General features: G+C 34.7%; 1 protein-coding gene across 7 annotated transcripts in view; it reads left to right on the top strand.

Moving 5' to 3' along the window:
- The window catches only part of NUBPL (NUBP iron-sulfur cluster assembly factor, mitochondrial), a 205,468-nt gene that overhangs the window by 58,117 nt on the left and 121,207 nt on the right, over positions 1-26,144 (top strand). For 6 of the 7 annotated variants that reach the window (XM_055309323.1, XM_055309321.1, XM_055309318.1 and 3 more), the window contains 2 exons: positions 25,263-25,302; positions 25,393-25,483. In XM_055309323.1, the coding sequence (XP_055165298.1) occupies positions 25,271-25,302; positions 25,393-25,483 (123 nt within the window). In that variant the 5' untranslated portion in view covers positions 25,263-25,270. Of the gene's footprint in view, positions 1-5,041; positions 5,120-25,262; positions 25,303-25,392; positions 25,484-26,144 lie in introns of those variants that run through there. The other variant, XM_055309324.1, reaches the window with a different exon arrangement.

Genomic DNA, 26,144 nt, shown 5'->3' with positions numbered 1-26,144 from the left:
GGAAGTTGGAGAACTTTCAAAAAGCTCAAGTTGCAAGACAGGCTGCCATGGGGGTTTCTAAACCTCCCTGATGTGCATGGGGGGGGGGAGCATTCACACCATTCTGACAGCAGCTTGATAATAGGCCTGTCATATTCGGCAGTGTATATGAGTCCTAAGGGTTGGGTTTTTGTTTTTGTTTTTGTTTTTGTTTAAAGAAACCAAGGGACTTTGCAATTAATTGGACCCTGGAGCCTGGAGCAGAGGTCGGGAGCAATGCAGGGACAACTGGGTTGGAGAGAATCCCAATCCTTGGGGCTAGAGAGGAAGTTACACATATTCATATTATGAGGGATGGCTTTCTTCCTAGACTGATTGGAGGATATTAAGCTTTCTTCTGGTTTGAATTGGATACACTGCTGCTGCAGTCCTGATGGGCCTTCCTTGCCGATTTGGAGCAGTTGGCCTTTCTCATAGCCCTCAGAGGACAGGAATGGGACAACTCTTGGCCCTGTGTCCATCACAGGCATTGACAGGTTTTTGTGTAGGGGATTATAAAATCCTCTACCTCATAACAAAGTGACCCTGGGTGGACCAAAGCTCAAAGGGCTTTGCAAAATTTTAAGATATTAAAACAAGAGGGTACTAGAAAACATTCTATTGTATATAAAACCTGAGCTTTTAAAATAAAAAACCTAAAACCAATAAAAAAAAAAAAAGAAATTGCTCGTAAGTGTAGTGCATTTGACACAATGCCTGGCACATAGTCAGTGATCATTATCATTATCTCTTCACATTAAATGTGTGGATGTATGGAAGTATTTTAATAAAAAGTATATATTTGTGTTAGAAGATGTGAAAATTATTTTTTCTAATCCTATATCTGTTGTATTTGTCTTAATGTATTTATAAAAACCCCTCAAATACTAGTTTTTTTTCCCAGCCTTCACTGCTATCAATAGGACAGTAATTTTTTGAATAAATCTTTAATATTTATTATGCTCGTTATTACACTTTCTTGCAAAATTATCAAATATAAAACATTAAGAACAAGGAAATGCTGTGATCAAAAAATGAGGTATTGGAAAGGGATATCTGGCTGGCTCAGTTAGTAGAGCATGAAGCCTCATGTTGGGCCATGAAGACTACTTAAATACTAAAAATACTAAAAATAAAAAAAAGTATTGGGAAAACTTTTAACTTCTTGAAAATGGTTTTAAGTGAAATTAGTTTATTAAAATTTATTTCAAATTATAGGGGTGCCTAATAAAAAAAGTTATAGGGATGCCTAAGTTAAATAGCTGACTTTTGATTTAGGTCCTGGGATCCAGCCCTGTGTCAGGCTTCATGTTCCATGAGGAGTCAGCTTAAAGATTCTCTCTCCCTCTCCCTCTGTCCCTCCTGTCACTCATGCTCATGCTCTCTCTCTCAAATAAGTAAATAAATCTTTAAAAAAATTATTTCAAATTGTAATAAGGGTATATAATTGAATAATTTCTTTTCATTTCTTATTGGGCTTTTTATTTTCCATAGATCTAGGACAGAATGACTGTATTTACTGTAGGATTTTTGTTGGATTATCTGTGTAAATAATAGAAGTATTTTTTGTTGTTGTTGTCATCAAATGTTAGTTAATTAGGCACTATCTGCTATCTAATGTACTTTTGTTTGTGCTTTAGTTGTTGGAGTCAATTGCAATGTTAAGTTCTGAATAATTATAGGAAATTTGAAGATGTAGTGATGATAAAATTGACCCTAGCAGTCTTACATTGTAAGCACTCAATTAGTTTTTCTTGTTTGATGAAAATAAAACTTAGAAAGTGAAGTTATTCTAGTTTTTTCTTCTTTGTCCTTTTAGTGGAATGTATACTTAGTTTGTAAATATGTGACATATGCTAAGATGTCAAACTTTCACAAAGAAGGAGTAATGAATTTGCGTACTTTAAATGATAGACTTACTATGTCTATCTCTTGATTAAAGTAATGTGAAAACTGGTGCATGCAGCATACGAGTGATGGCAAAATGGAGCCCTTGGTGTCATTTTTTTCTTAAGCAGTCTGTTCAGTCTATGCCAATATACTTGAAGTGAACTTTATAATTTCTTTCTTCTTGTTTTACTGAAGCTGTAATCTTAAATTTGATATTTGCAAATTGGCTGCCATTAAATAGGCTTTCTGGTAAAGATGAGATGCTGGAAATCTTGGGAAGCCTTAAAAGAATACTTCTTTTGTGTTGACAAGCTGATCTTAAGTCACCCAAGAAATGAACTGAATGATTAAGGCATTCACTTTAAAGAATGTGAATTCTTGAAAGCCCAACTTATAAATTATTTTTGGAATCTTAGGTAAGTCTGCCACCATTATACTAATTGGCATCATTTTGACATTTCTATATTTTAACATGTTAATTATCCTGTTGTATTCTCTATTGCAGAAAACAAAATGTAATATGAAATTATCTAATTGATAAGGAAAAACTGTGAAAGATTTGTTTTTAGCAGGTCATAAATCTTTGTGTTTATAATTAGCACCTACTTCAAGACAAATGGGTATTCTGTGCTTCTTTCCCTTTTTGAGTTATATCAGAAAGCTATCATTAAGGTGTGTAGACTAGTAGTATGGTACATTTATAATGTGGCCATATCTTTTAGGGCTGTCTGTACTTCACATTTTTTTCTAGTCTAATTCTAGGTTAAAAAAGCACAAACTTTATTTCTTATTTCCTAATCTTCTGATCATTCCTAATGTTTTTCAAAATTATTGGCACATTTTCAGTATTTTCTCTCAGATGAGAAAAATTAAAAGAACTTGCTATTGTTAGATAGTGGAAGGATTAACTTGCAATTTTATTTTTAATACTCTATCTTAACTTATGTGCCTTGCAAATTTTTGCTTTTTAAAATAGATTTCATTATTGCTGATTCATAGTTACTTTAATAATTTACTGGGTACTTTAATAAAACATGTTTTTTTTTTCCTTTTTTACATGAGAACAGAGCTTTATTTTTATTTTTCATTAAGATATAATTCACATACCATAAATGTCACTATTTCTTTTTTCTTTTTTTGAGGTTAACAGAAAATAAAGCAATTAGGAAAGTAGTTTGGTGAAAGCAGGATGTAAAATGAGTTTTGAAGGTGGAGGATGTGGGGAATATACATATATGAATTGCAGACTATAGGAAAAGGCAAAAAGACAAAAAATAACACTATACTAAGAGGCATGAAAAGTTTTGACGGTCTAGATTTGGTGAGGCTAACTTAGAAGAAATTAGGTATGCTACCAAAAAAAGAAAGAAAGAAATGTGATCTTTTTCACTTCCCTTCTGTACCTCTACTCTAGGTTTTGTGTATGTGATATGCATCTATACTGGGTAATGGACTGAAATGATATTTTGTTGTTAAAATTGGACAGACTTCATACACCCATGTTCATAGCATTATTCACTGTTGTTATTATGAATTCACTATTCATTATTCCATTATGTGGAGGCTACTCAACATATCTCAGCAGATGAATAGATAAGCAAAACATGGTATATACGTAAAATGGAATGTTAATCAGTGTTAGAAAGGAAAGCAGGAGCTTCCCACTTGGTAAACATATGATTTGGAGAGAGTGATGTGCTTGGAGAGGTCATGAAGTTATCTGTTCTTCCTCATGTATCTTCCTATGTATCTCATCTCTCTGATTGTTTCGGAGTTATATCAATTTAATTTAATTTAATTTAATTTAATTTAATTTAATTTAATTTAATTTAATTTAATTTAATTTGTTTTCCAGCACCCATACCTCATCCTTTCCCTGCTTCCCAACACTGAGAGCTAACCAATAATATGAGTTATATTCTTTTATAATAAGCTGGTAATATGGTTGCAGGGATTAGGATGTGGACATCTTTGGAGGACCATCATTCTTCATATCATACCACCATTCGATCCCCTCCACTCAAGGTTTTTGCCACTGTCAACAAAGTGATCATTCTGGACATTGTCTTCCATTGCACATCAGCAAGAATTTCTTCTTGCTATGAATCTAGGAGTGTAATATCCAGGTCATGAGTTTGTGAATGTTTACATTACTTTCCAAGATGTTTGTATCACCTTATGCTCTGTTCGTTATATATGAGAGACACCATAGATCCACATCCTTTTTACATAGGACATAAGATGGTATCTCATTATTATAAAAAAAAATAAGGGAAGTCTTGCAACATCTTTGCAACATGGATGAACCATGAAGACATAGTTCATCCTAGGTGAAATAAGCCAGTCACAAAAAAGACAAATGTTGTATGATTCCACTTATATGAAGTACTTAGAATAGTCAGAATCATAGAGACAGAAAGTAGAATGGTGGTTGCCAGGAACTGGAGGGAAGGGGAGAATGGGAATATATTGTTTAATAGGTGTACACTTTTAGTTTCCCAAGATGAAAAAGGTTATAGAGATGGATAGTCATGATGGTTGGACAGCTTTATGAATCTATTTAATATCACTGAACTATAGGCTTAAAAAAAGATGGTAAATTTTGTTTTATATATTTTACTATAATGACAAAAATTGGAAAAAAAAGTTAAATAGATTTGCCCTGGCAATATTACCACAATATAGGATTTCTTCAATAGTGTCCATGGTATTGACCCAGTGATTCTGTTCGTTCTTTAAAAGAGCAATCATCACTGGAGGAAAATAAAATAGTAATGTTTCATTGGGAGACTTAGTGATTTAGTTTTAAGCCTTCTCTACTTTCCAGTTTGGAAACTTCACTAGTCTACCAGATAGTAGGAGTTGGAGCCTAAAATTTTATTTTCATCTCATGTAAAAAACTTATTACATTTAAAATCCTTAATGTTATCATGACCAGTATTACCATTTGGAACATTACCAGCACTGTAAAGCTCTGTATGATGTGATCCCCACCTTCTGTCTACTTCCATAGTCCCAATTCCAACAAGCTTGCTTTGCTAATTCAGTGAACAGTGAGTTTTATTTTCCATCACCATAAATGTTACCATTTCTAACATGTGAATGTTTACTTTCCAAAATGTTTGACAGTGTTTGAGCCATGATGGAGAGGACAGTATTCAGCATGCCAGCTTTGGGACTTTGAGCAACCTGGAAAAAAAGGAAGGAACTAGTAGGTCATTGTACACCACCATTCTTTCCTCTAACCATCTGTATTGCCAAACTAAAATAGTGCATGGACACTAAAACAGAGATGTTACTTGTTACTGTTTTTCTGGAGGTTGGTATTATAATAGGTTAAGAGAAGTGGTGAATGAGGAAGCAGTGACAGTAAGGTTTTCATCTTATTCCCTGAGGTCTTTCAGTTAAGGAAAAGAAAGCAGAAATAGCAGCTTGCAGTTTCATTGGCTTTGAGATATCCCTAGCAGTATATAAACCACAGACTTTCTTTTGAAGTGGTAGAGTGAGTGCCTTGAACTGAGTTCTCCAGAAAACAGATTCCTGTGGATTGCTAATTTATTAGAAGTACAAACCCAGACTGAGGAAGGAGACAAGGAGGAAGAGCTAATATGAAATTGTGCTATCAGATAGCTAACTGTCCCTTAATGTGACAGATTGCTTGACTGCCTGGGACTGTGTATGTGGGAGGAAAGGGGAAGAATTTATATACATCTCCCATTGTCCAAAGCCTCACCTCAGTAGGTAGGAACTCACCTGCATTTCTGAGTTCTGTATGAGTGAGTCCCACCAGAGTCTTAAGGCATCCTGTACTTTGGCATCAGGATGGTCTTTTTTTTTTTTTTTTTTTTTTTTTTTTTTTTTTTAGGAGGGTGGGAGGTGAAAGGCACATAGTATATAGGCCTGAAGTGAAGTACTTTCAGAGAACCCCTGTGTGACATTGGTCAGAGCCCATGCAGAGCTGGTGGCTGGAATGAGAGTGAGGCTAAAAGGGTGTAGAGAGGTCATGTGGGACTTTCAATGCATGGGGATGGAGGTGGGGAGCTGAGCTCTTCTGTACCCAGACAGCTATTTCAGTGAATCCCTTATTGACTGATGCTAGGACATAATGGCAGGGAATCAAGAAATTGCAGGATTCTTTCCTATTTTGATATCCTGAATTCTTAAGAGAACATAAATTGATCCCTCTAATCTATTAAACCAATACATTTCAAAGTTTATTTCTTGGGCAGCCCAGGTGGCTCAGCGGTTTAGCGCTACCGTCAGCCCAGGGCATGATCCTGGAGACCTGGGATCGAGTCCCACGTCGGGCTCCCTGCATGGAGCCTGCTTCTCCCACTGCCTGTATCTCTGCCTCTCTCTCTCTCTCTCTCTCTCTCTGTCTCTCATGAATAAATAAATAAAATCTTTAAAACAAAACAAAACAAAGTTTTATTTCTCAAGAGAGTGCATGCCTCAAAGAGATATTGGAGTAATATTTAGAAATTCAGTTTCATAGTTGTCTTTCATAAGATATGCACAGAAAATAAAATAGCTTTATGTGTTTTTAGTCATTTTATTCTTTCAATTTGATAATTTTTGATTTTTAAAAATATAACAGTATTATTTGCTGTAGTCATCGTGTTGTATATGTACATAACATATACTTTTTAATTTTAAAATATAAAATTTGATAGTATCAAACTCTAGATCTAAAAACTTGGTTTCTTTGTGATTGAGGTTTTTGGGGGGACTTGTAATGCTTATCAGTTTTAAGTATAATAATATTGTGGGGATTGGGACTTGAGTATAAGGGCTAAGTTTTAACTGATGTTTGAGATAAAGACGGGTGCTTCAGTAAGCCACTTTCTTATTTCAAACAACTGATTGCAAATTTGATATTTCACGTTGTACACTTGACCAAAGCCTCACAATAAGCAAGAATGTTCAGTCAGATTTTGGCAAGAATAGTAACTAAAATTGAGATAACAGTCTTGGTAATCTGAGTTTAGATGGCTGTGTTTGGATACAATATGGCTTTTTACTTATAAATGTTTATTACAGATTCCATAGCTGGAAAAAAAATACACATGTACATGCATATGTACATACACACATATATTTAAGTAAAGCATCTTTTAAAATTCTGTTACTTGCAACCTAACACTGACTTAAAATAAAAGTGGTTGCTTTAGAAATAAATTATGCTTATTTTAAATCTAGTTTTAAAATTTGCTTATGTATTAAAAGTGAAATGTTAAAGGAAACATTATTTCCATTTACTTAGCAAATGCTTATTGGGTATATCCTATAGTTAGTAGTTAGTAAGTATGAAAAATATTTGATTTGTTGGCTGTCAGATCAAATAAGTTTTGTTGCTCATTCTCTTGGAGCTTATAATAGATATACTAGCCAGTGATCAAAGCATAATAAGCATAAGTAAATGCTATAATAGAAGGTAAGCATGCTTCTTTGTGAACTGAGATGGGGACTATAAGTCAAACTGGAAATTTAGAGAAGTCTTCTTGGAGGAATGATTTTTGAGCTAAATTTTAAAAAATAGATGAGCCAGGAGTTGGTGGTAAGGAGTTGAGGATTGAAAGTAAGGAGGAAATTCCAGGCAGAAGGAATATTATCATGTGTTAAAAGCCTACAGAATGCAAATTGTTTGGTATGGCAGTAAGTGAAGAATCTCTGTGGGTTAGTTGCAAGAGTAAGATTGGGCCAAGAAAGATAGGTGATGGTCTTACCATAAAAGCCTTTTTGTGCTTTCAGTTTGAGGAACTGACGTGTAACTCAGGCTGTGAGAAACTCTCATGAATTTTAGGTAGGGGAGTGATACTATCAGTTCTGTGTTCTAGGAAGATCATTTTGGCAACATTGTGGAGGAAAGGTAATAGGACCAGATGTGGGGTAGGGCCAGTTGGGATGCTACTATAGTTATCCAGGTGGGATGTTATAAGGCCTGATTTAAGTATATGGCAGTAGAAATGGAGGAGAAGGGACCTAATTGAAAAATATTAAGGAGATTGAAATAATAGGATTTGGTAATTCATTGAATTTGAATGAGAAAAAGGTGTCTCCGATGGCTCCTGGAATTCTGGATTGAGTGATTGTGTAGATAAATGTGTCATTTATCAAGATAGAGCAGAGAAGGAAAAGGAATAAATGTAAGGAAAGCAGTAATGATTTAAGGTTTATTGAATTTGATGTCCAAAGAGAGTTAGGCAACAGGTGATTGGAATATATTGTGTTCAGGAGAGAGGTTTGGGTTAACAGTACAGATTTGGGAGTTAGCAGTGTGTGTGCGTGCATGTGTGCATGTGTGTATATTTGAAGTTGCTAGTTTAGATCACTGATTTTCAACCTGGAGTGATTTTCTTCCTTCAGGAGACGTTTGACAATGAATAGAGATTTTTGATTGTTACAGTTGAGGGATCTTGTGGGTAGAGGCCAGAGATGCTGCTAGACATCCTGCAGCATCCTGTAAGGCATCCCCTTACAACAAATTATTACCTGGTCCAAAATGTCAGTTAGGTTGTGGTTGAGAAATTCTGACTTAGCTATGATAGCCCAAAAGAGTTATAGAGAGAGTCAAATGTAGGACTGAGGATAGAATTTGATAGGATAGAACCCAAAGGGATCAGGGAAAGACTGAGAAGAGCTGACCAGAGAAGTAGAGAGAAGACAAGGAAAATATGAACATTAGAAGCCAAGAGGAAGTTTTAGGAGGAAGTAGCAAATATTTTCAAAGTGGCTAAATAAGTTAATAATTGAAAATTATATTTTAAGTTTAATAGTATGTTACAACCACTATTTTGAAGATATCTCAGTACAACTTGTGCTGTACTTCTTGAAGAAATATATTTTATAAAATATATATGACCCTTGGGAAATCAGTCATTTGGGAATCTGTTATTGAACATGTCTATAAAGGTACTGTGCTATGTTCTAGGAAATAAAGACAAGTAAGTTGAAAACTCTGTACTTAAGTTTGCAGTCCAGTGAGGGAGATGGAAAATGTCAGCACACTAAGTACTCCGGGAAGGTATGAACAGAGGACCATGGAAACAGAAGAACTTCTAATCTTTCTGTGATGCAGTCCTGCCAACCCTGGATCTGATAAGGCTTTCAACTATAAAGCATGAAAAAGAGCAAGAGACTTGGTCATATTAAAAAGAGAAATTATGTTTACCTTTAAATTTTGTTTTAAATTTTCATATTAAACAAAAAATGAACATTTAAACTATGGGTGATATATTCCATCTGTCATGAACAAAATATATATATGGGATGTTTTATTTAAAAATCACAGTTTAATCTATCATCCTTCTACTACTACTTCTACCCCAAAATGGTCTTTTATCTTCAGTACCTGAGGCCTGCCTTGTCTGCTCTATAACCTTCCTCCTTCCTCTCTATTGACTTTTGTTTCTTTGTAATTTCAGATAGAGACTGGAAATGGTAGTAGTGACAGGGGGCTGTGGAGAGTTGAAGGTTGTCTGGAGAATCTGTCGGTTTGTCCTGGTATCAGATTGTCCTCTTATATGTCTCTTTCCTCCAAAACAAACAATAACTGTCTATCACCTAATTCCAGGTTTGACCTGAGGTAGAGAGTGGGACTTTTTCTCATAAACTTGAATGTTTTCAGGGTTCCTACTTTAGATATAAATCTTTTTACTCTATTCATCTTCAACTTCTGAGTGTTCCATTATAGCATAACATAGTATAGTAGTTCTCAAACTTCTTTGGCCTCTGGAGACTCTTAAGCTCTTAAAAATATCCCACACTGCTTTTGTTAATGTAGGTTATATTTACCAAGTTAGAAATTAAAACTGAGAATTAAAAACATTTATTAATTCATTAAAAATTACAAACACAAACTTGTTAATAACATAAATAACATTATGTATTCTGAAGTAAAAAATTACCAAGATAAAATGGAATTGTTTTACATTTTTGTAAATCATTTTAATGTTAGGCATAATAGGAGACTGCTAGATTTTCATATCTACTTTGGCATTGCATTCAGTCTGTTGCAATATGTTGTTTTGGCTGAGGTATTTGAGGAAAATATAACCTCACATAGACATGTAGTTGGAGAAAGGAAGGATATTTTACTAGTTATTTCAAGTAACTATTGGATTCTCTTCTTTGATATTATACCACAATTTTGATAAGTGGTGGCTTCTTAGAGATTAGTTGCAGTATGGAATCTGAGACTGTATCAGCGAACTTTTCATAGTCTGTTATATTCAAATCTTTGGTCTATTTTAGACTTTGAGTTGGATTTTATAACATCATGCACTGTCATTTAGAAAATATTAGTTCACTGATTTATGCTGGTCTTCCAGTTGTTTACATGTTTAATTATATAATATAAACAATCCGTTTATTAGTACTATATTGTGTATTATCAGATGGTTCTCTAAGTATCAGAAGTTATTAAACTCATGGTGACCAGATAAAGGTTTTTTCAGAAAATCTAATTTTACATGAAAGTTCTAATTTTGTCATAGAAACAAATATTGTCAATTGGATGATGTGAAGTGACAGGCTCATTTCATTTTGTATACTAAATATCCAAATCTGAGCACCCATCATTATGCAGAAATGATGTTCTATGAAAAAATATATCTTGTTTAGCTTACAACTCAGTTACATAAGTGCTTTCCCTTGAGAGCCATTGTAATGTAATACAGTATACAGCAGAGGTGCTTTATGTGTACTTCTCATTTGTCACACAGAATGTTTAAAAAGACATGTACTCAAGGGTCAGGATTTGATAAATACTTGTCGCCACTTCATTGAGACATTCTTCAGTGAAACTGGCTTTTTTTTTTTTTTTTTTTTTTTTTACTGTTGTATGTGATGGTGAATATGGTGACTATAAAATAGGGTTTGGTTCCGCCACTGCCTTGTTTTTTACTAAGGTGCTGATAGTCTTGCCTACTATTGTTTTTGGACCATCAGTGTGAAAGACAACTTCAGTTAAGAGCCAATCATATCTTAATATTTTTATGAAAATAGTTTTACCCTTTTGGATTATCTGAAAGTTTCTTGGGATCTCCAGAGGACCAGTAACACTTGAAAACTACTGGTTTAATGGAAAGTTCTTCAACCAGAAGTCAGAAGGCTTACTTTCTAGTTTAGTAATTCTTATTACGGCTTTCATGAAATTTTTGGCCTCATTTTTTTCCTTACTTAAAAATGATGTAGAAATGAATGCTCTAAAGTTTATGTCTGAAGTCTGGAAATAATAATTTAGATGTGGCACTTTGTAAACAAGTCCTGTAGAGATTTGAGTTAGTTCTTTTCTCTCCATTTATTTTGTTTACTCTACTGGTGTTAAGGTACCTAGAGCTGATAACCTGTTTTGAAAAACTTCTAAATAATTTTTTAAAAATGTAATGTTTGAATATGATTATCCTCAACACAGACACTGCATTCATGTTGGAATCTGGATTGTTTTTTTTTTTGTTTGTTTGTTTTTTTTTTGAACACTTTGTTTCTTTTTTCTTTTTTTTTTTTTTTTAAAGATTTTATTTATTTATTCATGAGAGACACACACACAGAGAGAGGCAGAGACGCAGGCAGGGGGAGAAGCAGGCTCCATGCAGGGAGCCCAATGTGGGACTCTATCCCAGGTCTCCAGGATCACACCCCAGGCTGCAGGCGGCGCTAAACCGCTGCGCCGCCAGGGCTGCCCTGGAATCTGGATTGTAAGATACAAAAGTTGTCCTCAAGCTGCTTGTGCCTGATTAATAAAACACTCAGAAATAGCAATATAATGTCCTTTAATGTACATTATATACATTTATAATGTGCTCAGTCACATAATTGATTTAAATATATATAGGAGACCAGTGAGAGGGTAAGATTGAGGGCAGGGGAGGTAGAGAATGGCTCCATGATGATGATAGAATTAAATCATATCTTATGGAAATGGGGAAATGATAGTGCCAATATACAAAGAGAACATGTCATACTTCTTTTTTCCTTTTCAAACTCCATTCCCTTTTCCCTTTAATATTCTCTCTTCCCTTTCTGTGGTTTGGGACATAGTTTTTCATGTACTCCTTTTCTTTGGACTATTCTGAGGCCTGTCATTTGTGCTTCTGTTAAGACAGTGTGATGTGATGGAAAGATCTTGGGCTTTATATATATATATATATATATATATATATATATATATATATATATATATATATATTTATTTATTCATGAGAGGGGAGAGAGAGAGAGAGAGAGAGAGAGAGAGAGAGAGAGAGGCAGAGACACAGGCAGAGGGAGAAGCAGGCTCCACGCAGGGAGCCTGATGTGGGACTCAATCCTGGGACCCCAGGATCATGCCCTGGGCCGAAGGCAGGCGCTAAACTGCTGAGCCACCCACGGATCCCCAGATCTTGGGCTTTGGTTTAGATTGACTCAACCCCAGTTCCCATGGCACTACTTACTGCTGTGTACTCGTGGGCAAATTCCACAACTTTGAAGGCAGTATGAAAAAGAAGTGAGATAATAAATTTAAGGGTTTTTAGTAAATGTTAACTGCTTATCCCCATTATTACAAGTGGTTGATAGTAACACAGGATGCATCAATTGAGTTGATAGCATGGTTTGATGAAATTTATTTCTTAGACTCCGCAAAAGACTTATTACAAGGCAGTCAATAAGATACAGTAGGGTTTTAGAATCTGAGAGACTTGCAGTCAGATCCTGACTATAACTTATTACCTTTGTGTACTTTGGGCAAGTTGTGTTAAACTCTCATAGCCTTAGTTTATTTATATACTGAATGGGAATGGTTTTGGGAAGATATTGGTAGAGTCTCCCTAAGTATTTATTTCTTCTTTAATTGGATATGATTTTGTTCAGCCTCAACTGTCATGAATATCTTGACACACTCTATCCACTTCAAGGTGAGGGGAGGGAACATATCCGGATCTGGAAGGAGACAGTCCTGTAGGGATGTCTTTCTCGGGAGGAACAGTGAGATTCACTTGAGGGACCCAGCCAGCCCAAGACACCGCACCCCCCCGCCCCCGAGAGAAAAACCAGGAAATGAAATACCCTGACCTCCCTCTCCTTCCTCATTCTGCTCTGCTTTTGATGTAATCCATATGGGGATCCCTAATTCTGAGAACAGGGTGAGCTGGAAGGAAGAATGACAGATATCAAGAAGGACAGGCTTATAGTAGTTGCCTGGCCTTTTCCTTCAGAAGCAGAGGTGTTTGTTTCAAGACACAAACTCAGGATTTGAAACGAGAGAAAATCCATCTTATATATTGTCATCTGCTTGCCTTTCTATATATATAGTTACTCCTAACTAGTGTTCTGTGTGTGCACTGAAGAATTGATGAAAGCAGGGAGGAAGAAATAATGTTACGTTATCTAGATTCCATTAAGTTCATCAGCAAATTTACGTTACAGGTAAGGAGGGTAATAAAATAATAAAGTTTGCCCAGAGTGGTAGGCCAGAATCTAGATACTCCGTAACCCACAATGTATTTGTGTGTAAGAAAATTACCAGAGGAAAAGAGAATTACCAGAGGGAAAGAGAAGGAAATATTTTGATGTATATCAAAGTACTTTATTCAACTCTGAAACATGGTAGTGGTGATTATTTATATGTAACCTATATTTACATGTCAGCTGTATGTTCCATGCCTTCTACTTTTAACTTATTAATAGACATAGATAGATAATTAATTCAGTCTTTCTGTAAGTCATTAAAAGGAACCTTGGTGGAAATGAGGCATTCCTTATTATAAACAGAGACTGAGAACATTTAATTACCGACAAATTAGGAACATGAATTAAAATGGCTGCTGTTCTCTAGCGTAAGCTGTATTTGAAACTCTTGGTTTGTGGTATTATAAAATTACGGAATCCACAGAAGTGTGATAGGTGATGATCTGCCTAAACAGTTCCAGTAAGGGAGATTTTGCTGTGTCATGACAGGTCTATTTAATGTTATTATTCTGAATAAAAATCTGCCTCATAACTTTGACATACTTTTACTAGTTCTGTCCTCATGAGAACCACCTAATCTATTTTCTTTTGATAACTTGTGAAATATTTGTATACCATGATCACAGCCTTACGTTTTTTTCTCAGCTATGCAATTTCCAGCCTTCAGCTTTTTCTCATATATTAATGCAGTTTCGAGTATGCTGACCATTCTAGTTATTTTTCTGGCCATGGGTCATGTCAGTATGCCTCTTAAATGAAGTTGCCCAAGTTGAATATTATTTCTTGGCATATTCTGAAGTGTTGTAATGAATACATTTTTAATTACCTAGTACAAAATGGTGAGCAATGCAATAAGGGTGAAAAGGGATAAAATCAGTTCTTTACACTTTACTTTTTTTATGGTATGCTTACTCAACTCCCATAGTTATGGAAGTAAGTAAGGAAACATCTAGGTTCATCAGATTCCCTTAATCTCTTATTTCCCTATTGCTTGTCTGTGATCCCCCCCCCCGCCCCACCATCTAAATTCCTTAGTTCTAAGGAGTAGACAAACTGCATTCACTGTAAGATACTTGAATGTACACATTGACACTTCATTTAGGCTTACTCATTATCAAGAGCCCTCAAAGTTTTGGTAATTTGACTTTTGTGATGTTTATGTTCCTTGTTTGCTATCTAGTTCATGCTGGTCCTTGAAAACATGGACAGTTTCTTGACCTTACTAAGATATCTGATCACCCTTTGAAAAGATTACCTTCAGCCTTTTAGGGCTAATGACTGTATAAGTAGCCAGCATGGAAGTTAAGTAATAAATAATGGTGGGCATGTAAGATTCTGCTTTATAGTCATAATTTATCTCATACCTAATTGTTGGTTATTTTGTAAAATGATACACTCTTGAGAACTGCAGTAAACTACAAAGTAATTTCTCTGTTGCATCTTTCCTGTCAATAAAAAGAATGTAGCATTGTGGCATTGAGTCAGATGAGAAAGATAAGAGAAAAAGCAAAATCTAATCAGTCAGTAAAGATATTAGTTGAATTTGAGTATAGTGAACAAAATACCACCAGCTTAAAGCAGGCAATTAAATGTTGTGTTAGGAGGCTGCTTAAAAAATTTGAAGGAATGTATTGAGATGCAGGAAAAGTAATGGGCCTGAAAATTCCTGGTAATGTCAGAAGAAATTTGGCATCCTAGACAGGTAGAGCTCTCCTAGAAGGAGCCCCTAGGTCCTGTGATCCTTTCTTGACTCTCTGATGATCACTATCCCTAAACCATATCTTGGTAAACATGCTACCTTTAGTTATGAAACAAATCTATCATTAATAATTTTGTATTAAGTTTAGGAAGAAGTTTTATAATCATTGTAATAATATATATCTGTGTTTTTAAAGGTGCTTTTAATGTTTAAGAAAATCAAACATACTAGAGAATCTGAGACATTAACTATGATTTTTAAATGATTTTAAATTTTGAAATGTTTGATACTATATACTAAGCATATAGTAGATGCTCAGTAAGTATGTTAAATGAGTGAAGGGATAGAATTCTAAGCAATTAGTGTTTATTAAAAATAATATTTTATTTAAAAATATTTAAAATAAAATTAATTTTTAAAGAATGGTAATTTATGTTTAGCCTTTGTTAGGGTTACACCTATTTTATAAGGTAATGACTTTTAATCCTGGATGGCACAGAGTGGAGTTTTGAAAGCACTATTTTAGAAGTACTTGAGTGGTAGCCAGAATCACAAAACTATCTGACATTGCAGTATTTCATTACGTTTCTGTGCAGTGTCCAGTTTACTGTGGGGTCACAGACATTAGTGACTGTACTTGCTATTACTTCTTTCCTTTGATTTCTTGTATATATACTCTGATATATGGACTATTTGAGCCACCAAACCCTTGGTATAACTAAATGGGTAATGTAGTAAGGCTTTTATTGTGTATACAAAATATTTATGGAAGAGAGTTGGCCCCTAAGTATTTGTAAATTTACTTTATGTTTTTTATATTTTTATCATAATTTATTTATATTCCACAGCTGTGTCTTTTTATTACATTGTTTTTGTTATGTTAGATCAATTTTTTCAGTAGTCTTCTTAAAATAGCTTTTCATTTCTAGGCTTTGTATCTTTTCCTTTCCTCTTAAAACAAGTTGAGTCTATGAAAGTCTTTTAACCATCGTGGTATAAAGTCCACACTGAAGTCAGTGTTTTGTCTTTGTAGTACACCTGGTTATTTTCTCTATTTTGTTTATGTTCTTAATTGGGACTTTTATAATGACAGTCATCATTTTGTCTTCATTTTTTTTAACGATTTATTTATTTATTTGAGAGAAATAGTGTGCTCATACACATGCCTCCGTGGGGGGCGGGGGGTGGAGAAGCAGAGGGAAAGAATCTTCAAACAGATGCCCTGCTGAGTGTGGAGCCCAGATGCAGATGCAGACGTGTGGCTCAAGCCCTTCCCTCGTGAGATCATTACCTGAGCTAAACCAAGAGTTAGCTGCTTATCTGACTGAGCTATCCAGGTGCCCCTTGTCTTTATTTTTTTGTGTTTAGAATTTTTTTTTCTTTGCTTCACAGTATATACACAGTAACAGGTGTTCTAGTTACTCTTAGAAGTGCAGTTTTGTGTTAAGGCCTTGTCATATGGCTAAGATATCTTTTTCTAGTCCCACTATTTCACTCCTGTTTTGCTGACTTGCTGCTAAATGCTCTCTCTTTTTTTTTTTTTGTCACTGTGTTATGGGCATGCATTTTTAGTATGTTTCAAATCCCTGCTCCGGAACCCTTTTTATTTACAGTTAACTATTGCTGTTTAAAAAGGAATTTGTTGGGACATCTGGGTGGCTCAGCAGTTGAGCATCTGCCTTCGGCACAGGGTGTGATCCCAGAGTACTGGTATCGAGTCCCACATCGGGCTCCCTGCATGGAGCCTGCTTCTCCCTCTGCCTGTGTCTCTGCCTCTCTCTCTCTCTCTGTGTTTCTCATGAGTAAATAAATAAAATCTTCAAAAAAAAAAATAAAAAGGAATTTGAGATTTTTAAGAAGCCAAGAGAGCTAAGAGAAGAAAACCAGTCTTACTTGGAATATAAATTAGATAAGAACACTGGAAATGTCACCATTATCAACAGAAAAATTGTGGAGATTATAGAAATTTAGTTAAAAGTTATATCAAAATAACCAAAACAGTCAACTGTAATGCTATAGCTAGTAATCCTAAGAATTTGCAATTGACTTAAAACATAATTCACATTACTTATGGAATAACTTGGTGTATTGTGCTCTGAAGCACTGTTAAATCGTTTCGTGGAACTTGTCTGGGTGTCTTCAAGCAGTTGAAGGAAAATCTATACTAGCTAACTATCCAACTGTGTGTTATCTTCTGATCTCATGTGTTTGCATGATCTTAAGCTTCCTGCTTCTTTGGATATGTGTGTGGAAAAAATATGAAACTTAAACATATGTAAATAATATGGAACTTACTGCTTTTGTTGCTGCTGGCCGTTTAACTTTGGGCCACTTAGTTTAGTTTTCTGATCTTAAACTACTTCATATGAAGCATGACATTTGAAGAATCTATATGTCATATAAAACAACTTGTTCACAGCTATTAAGTGGCTAATTTCTGATAATAAATAATATTTTACTGCATTACAAATGCCTAGATGACCAAATATAGGGTGTGCAGGTTTCCTTCAGTATCTATTTACTTTTGACTATTGAACTATTTAGAAAATTGTTTTGGTTATTATATAACCATAGGCTTTGAACACCAGTTATACTAAGTAAGGGGAATGTGATATTTAGTTGGGGAAGTGGGTTAGAGCCATAAAAAAGATAAATAATCATACAGGATAACATTTGTTAAGTGTTAGATCCTAGAGAAGATCAGGAAAGGAAATGATTATGGAGAGCTGGTTTGGAGGCTGCAGTGGAAGAAAGGGATAAAGCAGGGAGGAGGTTGGGGATAGGCTTCCACTTTTCTTTCCAACTGTAAAATGGAGATAGTACTTGCCTCATAGGATTGTTGTTAGGATTCAGTGAAATACGGTATCTGTAAAGTATCTTCTGCAGTGCCTCATGACATAAAATGTAACTCCTATTGTGTTACTCTTCTAGTGAACATAAGTGGTTCATTCTGCCATCTTCAAAATTTTTCCTTCCCAGGGATCCCTGGGTGGTGCAGCGGTTTGGCGCCCGCCTTTGGCCCAGGGCGCGATCCTGGAGACCCGGGATCGAATCCCACGTCGGGCTCCCGGTGCATGGAGCCTGCTTCTCCCTCTGCCTGTGTCTCTGCCTCTCTCTCTCTCTCTGTATGACTATCGTAAAATAAAATAAAAAAAAATTAAAATTTTTCCTTCCCAGATGCCTGACTACTCCTTTAACTCAGAGATCATGCATAGTTTTCATCTTAAATATCAACTGGTAGCCTGGAACATTGTTCTGAGTCCATTAACTTGTTTCAGCAGGAAAGAATGTGATCAGTTAGTGATTAGTTAGTGATAACTTATGATGCCAAGGCAGATATAAAGAGCTGGAGGCCAGGAAGGGTGGTATGTGGTTTGTGGAAGTAGGAGCATGTAAATCAAGTATTTATCATCTTAAAGTTCCATTATCACCTAGGTTTTCTTTCATTTCTTCCTGTTACACTCAACAATATAAATCAGCAGATTTTCAGAGGTAGTGTGTCAAGTTTATTATCTATACTTCTAGTTACTCAGTAAGTAATTTGCCAAGTGATTAAGTAAATGAATAAAATTTTAGCCTCATAGTAGACAAGAGTCTAAGTTACCACTTCTGCTCTAAAATATCCCTTATTTAGTCTCCCGTGTGTGTGGTGTGTATATATTTATTTATTTTTTGAGAGTGAGAGAAGGTGCACACCAGCAGGGGCAGGAGACAGAGGGGGAGAGAGAATCTTAAGCAGGCTCCACACCCCACATGGGGTTTGATCTCATAACCCTGAGATCATGACCTGAGCTGGAACTAAGAGCCACCCAGGTGCCCCCCTTCCGTTTATAATCTACTGAGCATATTCCATTTAAAAATACTTGTATTTCCTACAAAGCTTAAGCTCTCAAGACTGGTGCACTTGTTTCATGTCCTTTTCCTAATGGAAATCACCCACATGAGAAAAGGAGAATTTTGTTTAAGGAAGGAATGAATTGGAAAAGAAAGGGACAGTTCCTTTTCCTGGGAAAGAGGTTGGATGTTAAGAAAGATACCTGAATGGCTTTCAATTTTGAGATGAATGGATGCCTATGAGGTTCCAAGTTGGTACAAAAAGGTAAAGTATGCTGAAGATAAATGAAAAAAAATATAAAGGACTTTATTATTTATTTATTTATTTATTTATTTATTTATTTATTTATTTATTTATTTATTTTAGAGAGTGAGAACAGGGGGAGAGGCAAGGGGGGAAGGAGAGAATCCTCAAGCAGACTCTACACTGAGTGTGAAGCCCAGCACAGGGCTTGATCCCAGGACTCTGAAATCATGACCTGAGCTGAAACCAAGAACCAGTCACTTAACCAACAGCCCCGCAGGCACCCCGATAAATGAAATTTTATTTTATTTTATTTTCCAATAAATGAAATTTTAATATTAAAAGTGATAGGTATAAAATCGTAAAAACATTGAAGAATTTTCTTTATGGTCTTTCCTCTCCCTACTCTAATATTCTAGATATCCTTCCTTTCCACTACTAGATACAGTTTTTTTAATTTATTTTTTTAATTAATTAATTTTATTTTTAATTTAATTTATTTTATTTTTAATTTTTTTATTGGAGTTCAGTTTGCCAACATATAGCATATCACCCAGTGCTCATCCTGTCAAGTGCCGCCCTCAGTGCCTGTCATCCAGTCACCCCAACCCCCCACCCACCTCCCCTTCCACCACCCCTTGTTCGTTTCCCAGAGTTAGGAGTCTCTCATGTTCTGTCTCCCTCACTGGTATTTCCCACTCATTTTGTCTCCTTTCCCCTTTATTCCCTTTCACTATTTTTTATAGTCCCCAAATGAATGAGACCATATAATGTTTGTCCTTCTCCGATTGACTTATTTCACTCAGCATAATACCCTCCAGTTCCATCCAGCGTTGGTGCCCATTGAAAGATGAATGGATAAAGAAGCTGTGGTATGTGTATACAATAGAATATTACTCAGCCACTAGAAACGACAAATACCCACCATTTGCTTCGATGTGGATACAGTTTTATTATACTGCCTTTAGGTTGTCCAGGTTGGCATTTGAATTTTGATACACTCCATTTTCCTGTCTTTACTCAACTTTCTCTAAATCCTTTTCTTCCAGGTAAACAAGTAGGGTATTTTAAACCTTTACTGGGTACTAAGTTGGTGGAACTACTTTGTCAAACCCAGCCACTTGAAGTTCTCCGGAAAGAATACTAGCAGATTCAGCTTCTTTCTTGCATCTGATATCTCATAAAAAAGGATCTCGGTTTTAGAAAGAAAAGAAGGAATAGGAAAGTAGAGGGTGAGAAAGTGAAATTGTTAACTTTGTACTGGATGTCCTTTCCTACTTTCTGGAGGTTCTTGTACCTTTGAATTTCTTGTCATGAATATGTGCATAAAACCTTGTTTTTATAAAACTACTTTCTTTATTTTATCTTTAAATATTTTTAAAATTCATGAAATGAGGATGTATATTCTCTGTCCTCATTTAAAAAAATTGGATTTAATGCCTTTATTGTATGATTTCAACTTAGAATTTTTTTAGACATATATTCCTGAACCTTGGTGTTCAGTATATTTAAAACTCTTCTTTGATTTCTGGAGCCAGGGAACAGAGTAGTAAGTACAGAGATTTTTTCCGGCATATTGCTAATACCAGATAAGTGTGAATGTCTACTACTTAGGTGAGGTGTAGAGATTACCTAAAAATAAAAAAATATAAAATATAAAAAATATTAAAAAAAGTAAGAATGTGTTATTCAAAAGACACCAAAGAGTTCAGCAGAAGCTTGTTCAAGATAATAAACATGAATGCCTAGTACATTTGATTAATGTATTTGATATTTATACAATTAGAAAGTAGTTTAGGAACAGATTACTCGGAAATACATAGAAAATGAAGGAAACACATAAATGCACCACAAAGGTCTTCCTACCACCAATTCAGGGAGTCAAAGGAAAAATAATCATATTGTATGCTACATTGCTCAGCTGTTAATAACATGTGATGATCTAATAAAAATGTATAATTACATTGAGAGAATGAGTGCATAAAAAGTGTGCCCATGTTCATGAAAAAGAACTGTATCCTATAATATTCTATGAGATTACTAGAAACTGTGAAACTTTGAATAATGTTCACAGATTAATTAATCATACTATTTTGTTAATTTCCTGTTTGTAGTAATTGTACTATGGTTATGGAAGATGATAACATTAGGGAAAGCTAGGTAAATGGGATATGAGGACTCTGTACTGTTTTTATAACTTTCTATAAGCCTAAGATTAATTCAAAAAAGAAGTTAAAAAAAATCAGTCGAGTTGAGATTTGTTGGCTCTAGGGAGTAAGACATGGGAAAGAGTTGAGGATATTGACTTTCGGTAACAATTTTATAGTACAACTTGACTATTTTCTTAAAAATTGTTTTATTTGGGACACCTGGGTAGCTCAGTGGTTGGGAGCCTACCTTCAGCTCAGGTCATGATCCTGGGATCTGGGATTGAGTCCCACATCAGGCTCCCTGCAAGGAGCCTGCTTCTCCTTCTGCCTATGTCTCTGCCTCTCTTCCTCAGTCTGTGTCTCTCATGAATAAACAAATAAATCTTTTAAAAAATTGTTTTATTTGAGGGGTACCTGGGTGGCTCAGTGATTGAGTGTATGCCTTTGACTTGGGGGTCCTGGGATCGAACCTGCTTCTCCCTCAGCCTCTGTCTGGCTCTCAGTGTGTGTCTATCATGAATACATAAAGTCTTTAAAAAATGTTTTATTTAAATTCAGTTTAATAATGTGTTATTAGTTTCAGAGGTAGAATTTAGTGCTTCAGTTGAATATATAGCACCCTTGTGCATTACATCAAGTGTCCACCTTTATGCCCATCACCCAGTTACCCCATCCCCCTACTTGCCTCTCCTCTAGTAACCCTCAGTTTGTTTCCTACAGTTAAGAGTTTCTTATGGTTTGCCTCCCTCTCTATTTTCATCTTATTTTATTTTTCCTTCCCTTCCGCTATGTTCATCTGTTTTGCTTCTTAAATTCCACATGAGTGAGGTCCTATGTTGTCTTTCTCTTACTGACTTATTTTGCTTAGCATAATACCCTCTAGCTCTATCCATGTCATAGCAAATGGCAAGATTTCATTCTTTTTGATAGCTGAGTGATATTCTGTTATATATGTGTTTTATATATGTGTGTTTGTGTATGTATGTGTGTGTGTGTGTGTGTGTGTATACACACCACATCTTCTTTATTCATCTGTCAGTGATCATCTGGGCTCTTTCCATATTTTGGCTATTATGGACATTGCTGCTGTAAACATTGGAGTTCCTTTTCCCCTTCAAATCACTATGTTTGTATCCTTTGGATAAATACTTAGTAGTGTAGTTCCTGGGTTGTAGGGTAAGAACTTGACTCTTTAATCTGTATGCATATAAAGTTGAAGAATATAGAAGTAAAAAAGTCCAGAGCACAATGAAGAAAGGTTATTTCTCTGAAATTTTAAGTTGGGAAAGAACTGACATATTAACTGTGCCTATATGTCTTATCTACAGTTCTCAATTTCAGTCTCTTTAAGGAGAAACATTTATGGAATCTGACTACATAATCCTGCTAGATTTTTATGATCTGTCCTAATACTAGTCCAAATTGCATGAAATATCTAGAAGGCTTTTATTATACTTTGTTATGGTGGAGAAGTAGAATATAATAGAAGAATGAATGGGAATATGTTTGCACAGATAGTTTGATAAACTATATTTTATAGTAATATAAACTTGTTAGTTAATTGTGTAAAGTGTAATTTTTTTTTACTTAGACATAATCAGTAGATTGTTTTTCCCTTGAGATTAATGCAACTTCTTGCCTCATATTACAAAGTAGAGTTTAAAATAATTTTTTTATTGTGGTAAAAACCCATAACATAAAGTTTACCATGATAACCATTTTTAAGTATGTAAGTCAGTGACATTACACATTCATAATGTTGTACAACCATCACCACCATCCATCTCTTTAGCTCTTTCTGTCTTGTAAAACTGAAACTTCATATCCTTCAAACAGTAACTCCCCATTGCTCTTACTCTGTGTCCCTGGCAACTGCCATTCTCCTTTTTGTCTATATGATTTTTACTACTTTAAGTACTTCGTATAAGGAGAATAATACTGTATTTCTCTTTTTGTGACTAGCACTTAGCATAATGTCCTCATTATTCATCCATGTTTTAGCATATGTCAGAATTTCTTTCATTTTTAAGATTGAATAATATTCTATTGTCTGTGTTTCATTTTTTGTTGTTTTTGTTGAGTTTTAAGATTTAATATATTCTGGATATGAATTCCTTATAAGATATATGATTTACAGATGTTTTCTCTCATTCTGTGGCATGCTTTTTTACTTACTGTCTTTGATGCACATTTAAAATTTTTCATGAAGTCCTATTTTACTTTGTTTCTTGTGCTTTTGATGTCATATCCAAGAAACATTGCTAAGTCCATTGACATGAAGCGTTCTATGTTTTCTTCTAAGAGTTTTATAGTTTTAGCTCTTACATTTAGGTCTTTGATCCATTTTGACTTTTTTTTTGGATCCATTTTGACTTAATTTTTCTATATGTAAGGGTCTAACTTCATTCTTTTGCATGTGGACACCAGTTTTTGAAAAGACTGTCCTTACCCCATTGAATGACCTTGGCTTCCCATCAAAAAGTGTTTGACTGTATATGTGATGGTTTTATTTCTAGGTTTTCTGTTCTATTCCATTGGTCTCTTTATCTGTCTTTATGCTGGTATCTCTCTGATTTGCTTACTGTAGCATTGTAATAAATTTTGAAATCAGGAGATGTGAATCCTCCAACTTTGTTCTTCTTTTCTAGATTGGTTTGCCTGTTTTGAATCCTCTAAGATTCCATGTGAATTTTAGGACGGATTTTTTTATTTCTGCAAAAAATGTCATTGGAATTTTGATAGGGTTGCATTGAATCAGTAGATTGCTTTGGGCAGTATTGAGAATATTAAGTCTTCCAGTCAGTGAACATGGTATGTGTTTCCTTTTATTTATGTCTTCTTTGACTTTTTCAGCAATATTTTGAGGTTTTCATTGTACAAGTCTTTGGCCTCCTTTGTTACCTTAATTCCAAAGTGTTTGATTCTTTTTGATGCTCTTATAAATGGGAATGTTTTCATAATTTTCTTTTCAGATTGTTTATTATTAGTTTATAGAAATTCAGTGGATTTTTTTGTGTTGCCTTTATATTCTGCTACTTTGCTGAGTTCATTTATTAGCTCTAATAGTTTTTTTGTGGAATCTTTAGGGTTTTCCATAAGATAATATCATCTGTAAACAGAGAAAATTGAATTCTTCCTTTCCAATTTGGATACTGTTCATTTCTTTTTCTTATCTAATTGCTCTGGCTCTTTCAGTATTATGTTGAATAGAAGTGGCAGAAGTGGGCATCCTCGTCTTGTTCCTGATCTTAGAGGAAAAACTTTATCTTTTACCATTGAGTCAGATGTTTGCTATGAGTCTTTCATATACTGCTTTTATTACGTTGAAATACAAAATAGAATTTTTCTATTCTTGGATTTTTTATACTTTACAAATTCTTTAAGTAAGGACAAAAGAAGAAATTCAGAGAACTTATTAGATGCCTATGTGCGTATTTGTATGTGTACTTGTCATGTATATGCATAATATGTATGTAGTTTTTATTATTTATATATGAATAGCATTGGTGGATAAATTACTTATTTTTTAGAAACACTTGAAAATTATATATAGTTTCTTTTTTTTTTTTTTGAAAGATAATTATTTGAGAGAGAGTGAGAGATAAAGAGAGGAAGCACAAGTGAGGGAGAGGGTCAGAGGGAAAGGGAGAAATAGGTTTCCTGCTTAGTAGGGTCCTGGGATCATGACCTGAGCCAAAGACAGACAGTTAACTGACTGGGCCACCCAGATGCCCCTAGATGGATTGCTTCTTAATCAAACTATATTCCAACTATTTGTAGGTATTGGAACTATTGGTTGTATGATTGGTATAATATTTAAACTGTTGCAGATTGAGGTGAATCAGTTGAAAATTAAAGAGCAACATATGAGTAGCCATTTATATTTTTAATTTGACACTTTTTTGAGTTAATTTGACACTTTTTGATAAGAAAATAGGTCAGTATGTTTATATATGTATATTTTTTGTTTTAATTTCAGACAACCTAATGAGACCTCTTTTGAATTATGGTATTGCTTGGTAAGTATATCTTTTTTACTTTATGCTACTTTTCAGAGTAATATTGATTAATATATGTAAATTAGTTATATTTTTGGTTTACTGTTACAGTATGTCTTTGGGCTTCTTGATTGAAGAGACTGCACCAGTTGTTTGGAGAGGCCTTATGGTAATGTCAGCCATTGAGAAACTGTTGAGGCAGGTAAGAAAATTGCATTGAATATCATTTTATTATTGGCACACTGTGGTTATTGCACTTGCTGATTGGGGAGTTGTTAAAATTTTCAGTCAGGTTTGAGATGTTTTGCAAAAGAATCCAGCTGATAGACTGAGTATATAAGGACTTATGTGGCGCCAAGACCAATTTCACTGGTCTGTGATTTAATCTTCCCCATTGTTTCTACTGAAAATCCTAATGTCTTATTTTATATTGTTCTTTTGCTTTGTTTCATCTGCGGTGAGATCAAGAAATCTATTTTATAAGTAATCTGCCGTCTTTAAATTTATGATTAATCTCATTATGGCCAATATTGAGTTATAAGGGCAGTGTAGATGTTCTTGGGGTATAGAAAAAATTCTATAAATCATGCTCATTTTAAAATTGCTTTAGGACAAAATGAAATTTTTTTTTTTATTTTGAGTACATCTGGCTCTATATTTATGTATATAATATCTTTCCAATCAACTTAATTTATCCTTAAGGAAGAGAACAGTTGATTGGGTAACCTAAAAATATCAGATGGGCTATATGTTATTTATGGAAATAACTTTGATTTTTTTTCTAGTAGATGTGAATATATAGTTAATTATGTTCTAGGTAAATATTATAAGTAATTTGGATTTTCTCCACTATTTACAGCAAT

Source organism: Nyctereutes procyonoides, unplaced genomic scaffold (genome assembly GCF_905146905.1).
Source record: "Nyctereutes procyonoides isolate TBG_1078 unplaced genomic scaffold, NYPRO_anot_genome, whole genome shotgun sequence".
NCBI lineage: Eukaryota > Metazoa > Chordata > Mammalia > Carnivora > Canidae > Nyctereutes > Nyctereutes procyonoides.
The sequence above is the reverse complement of the archived record's forward strand: the minus strand, read 5'-3'. Positions and strand labels throughout refer to the sequence as shown.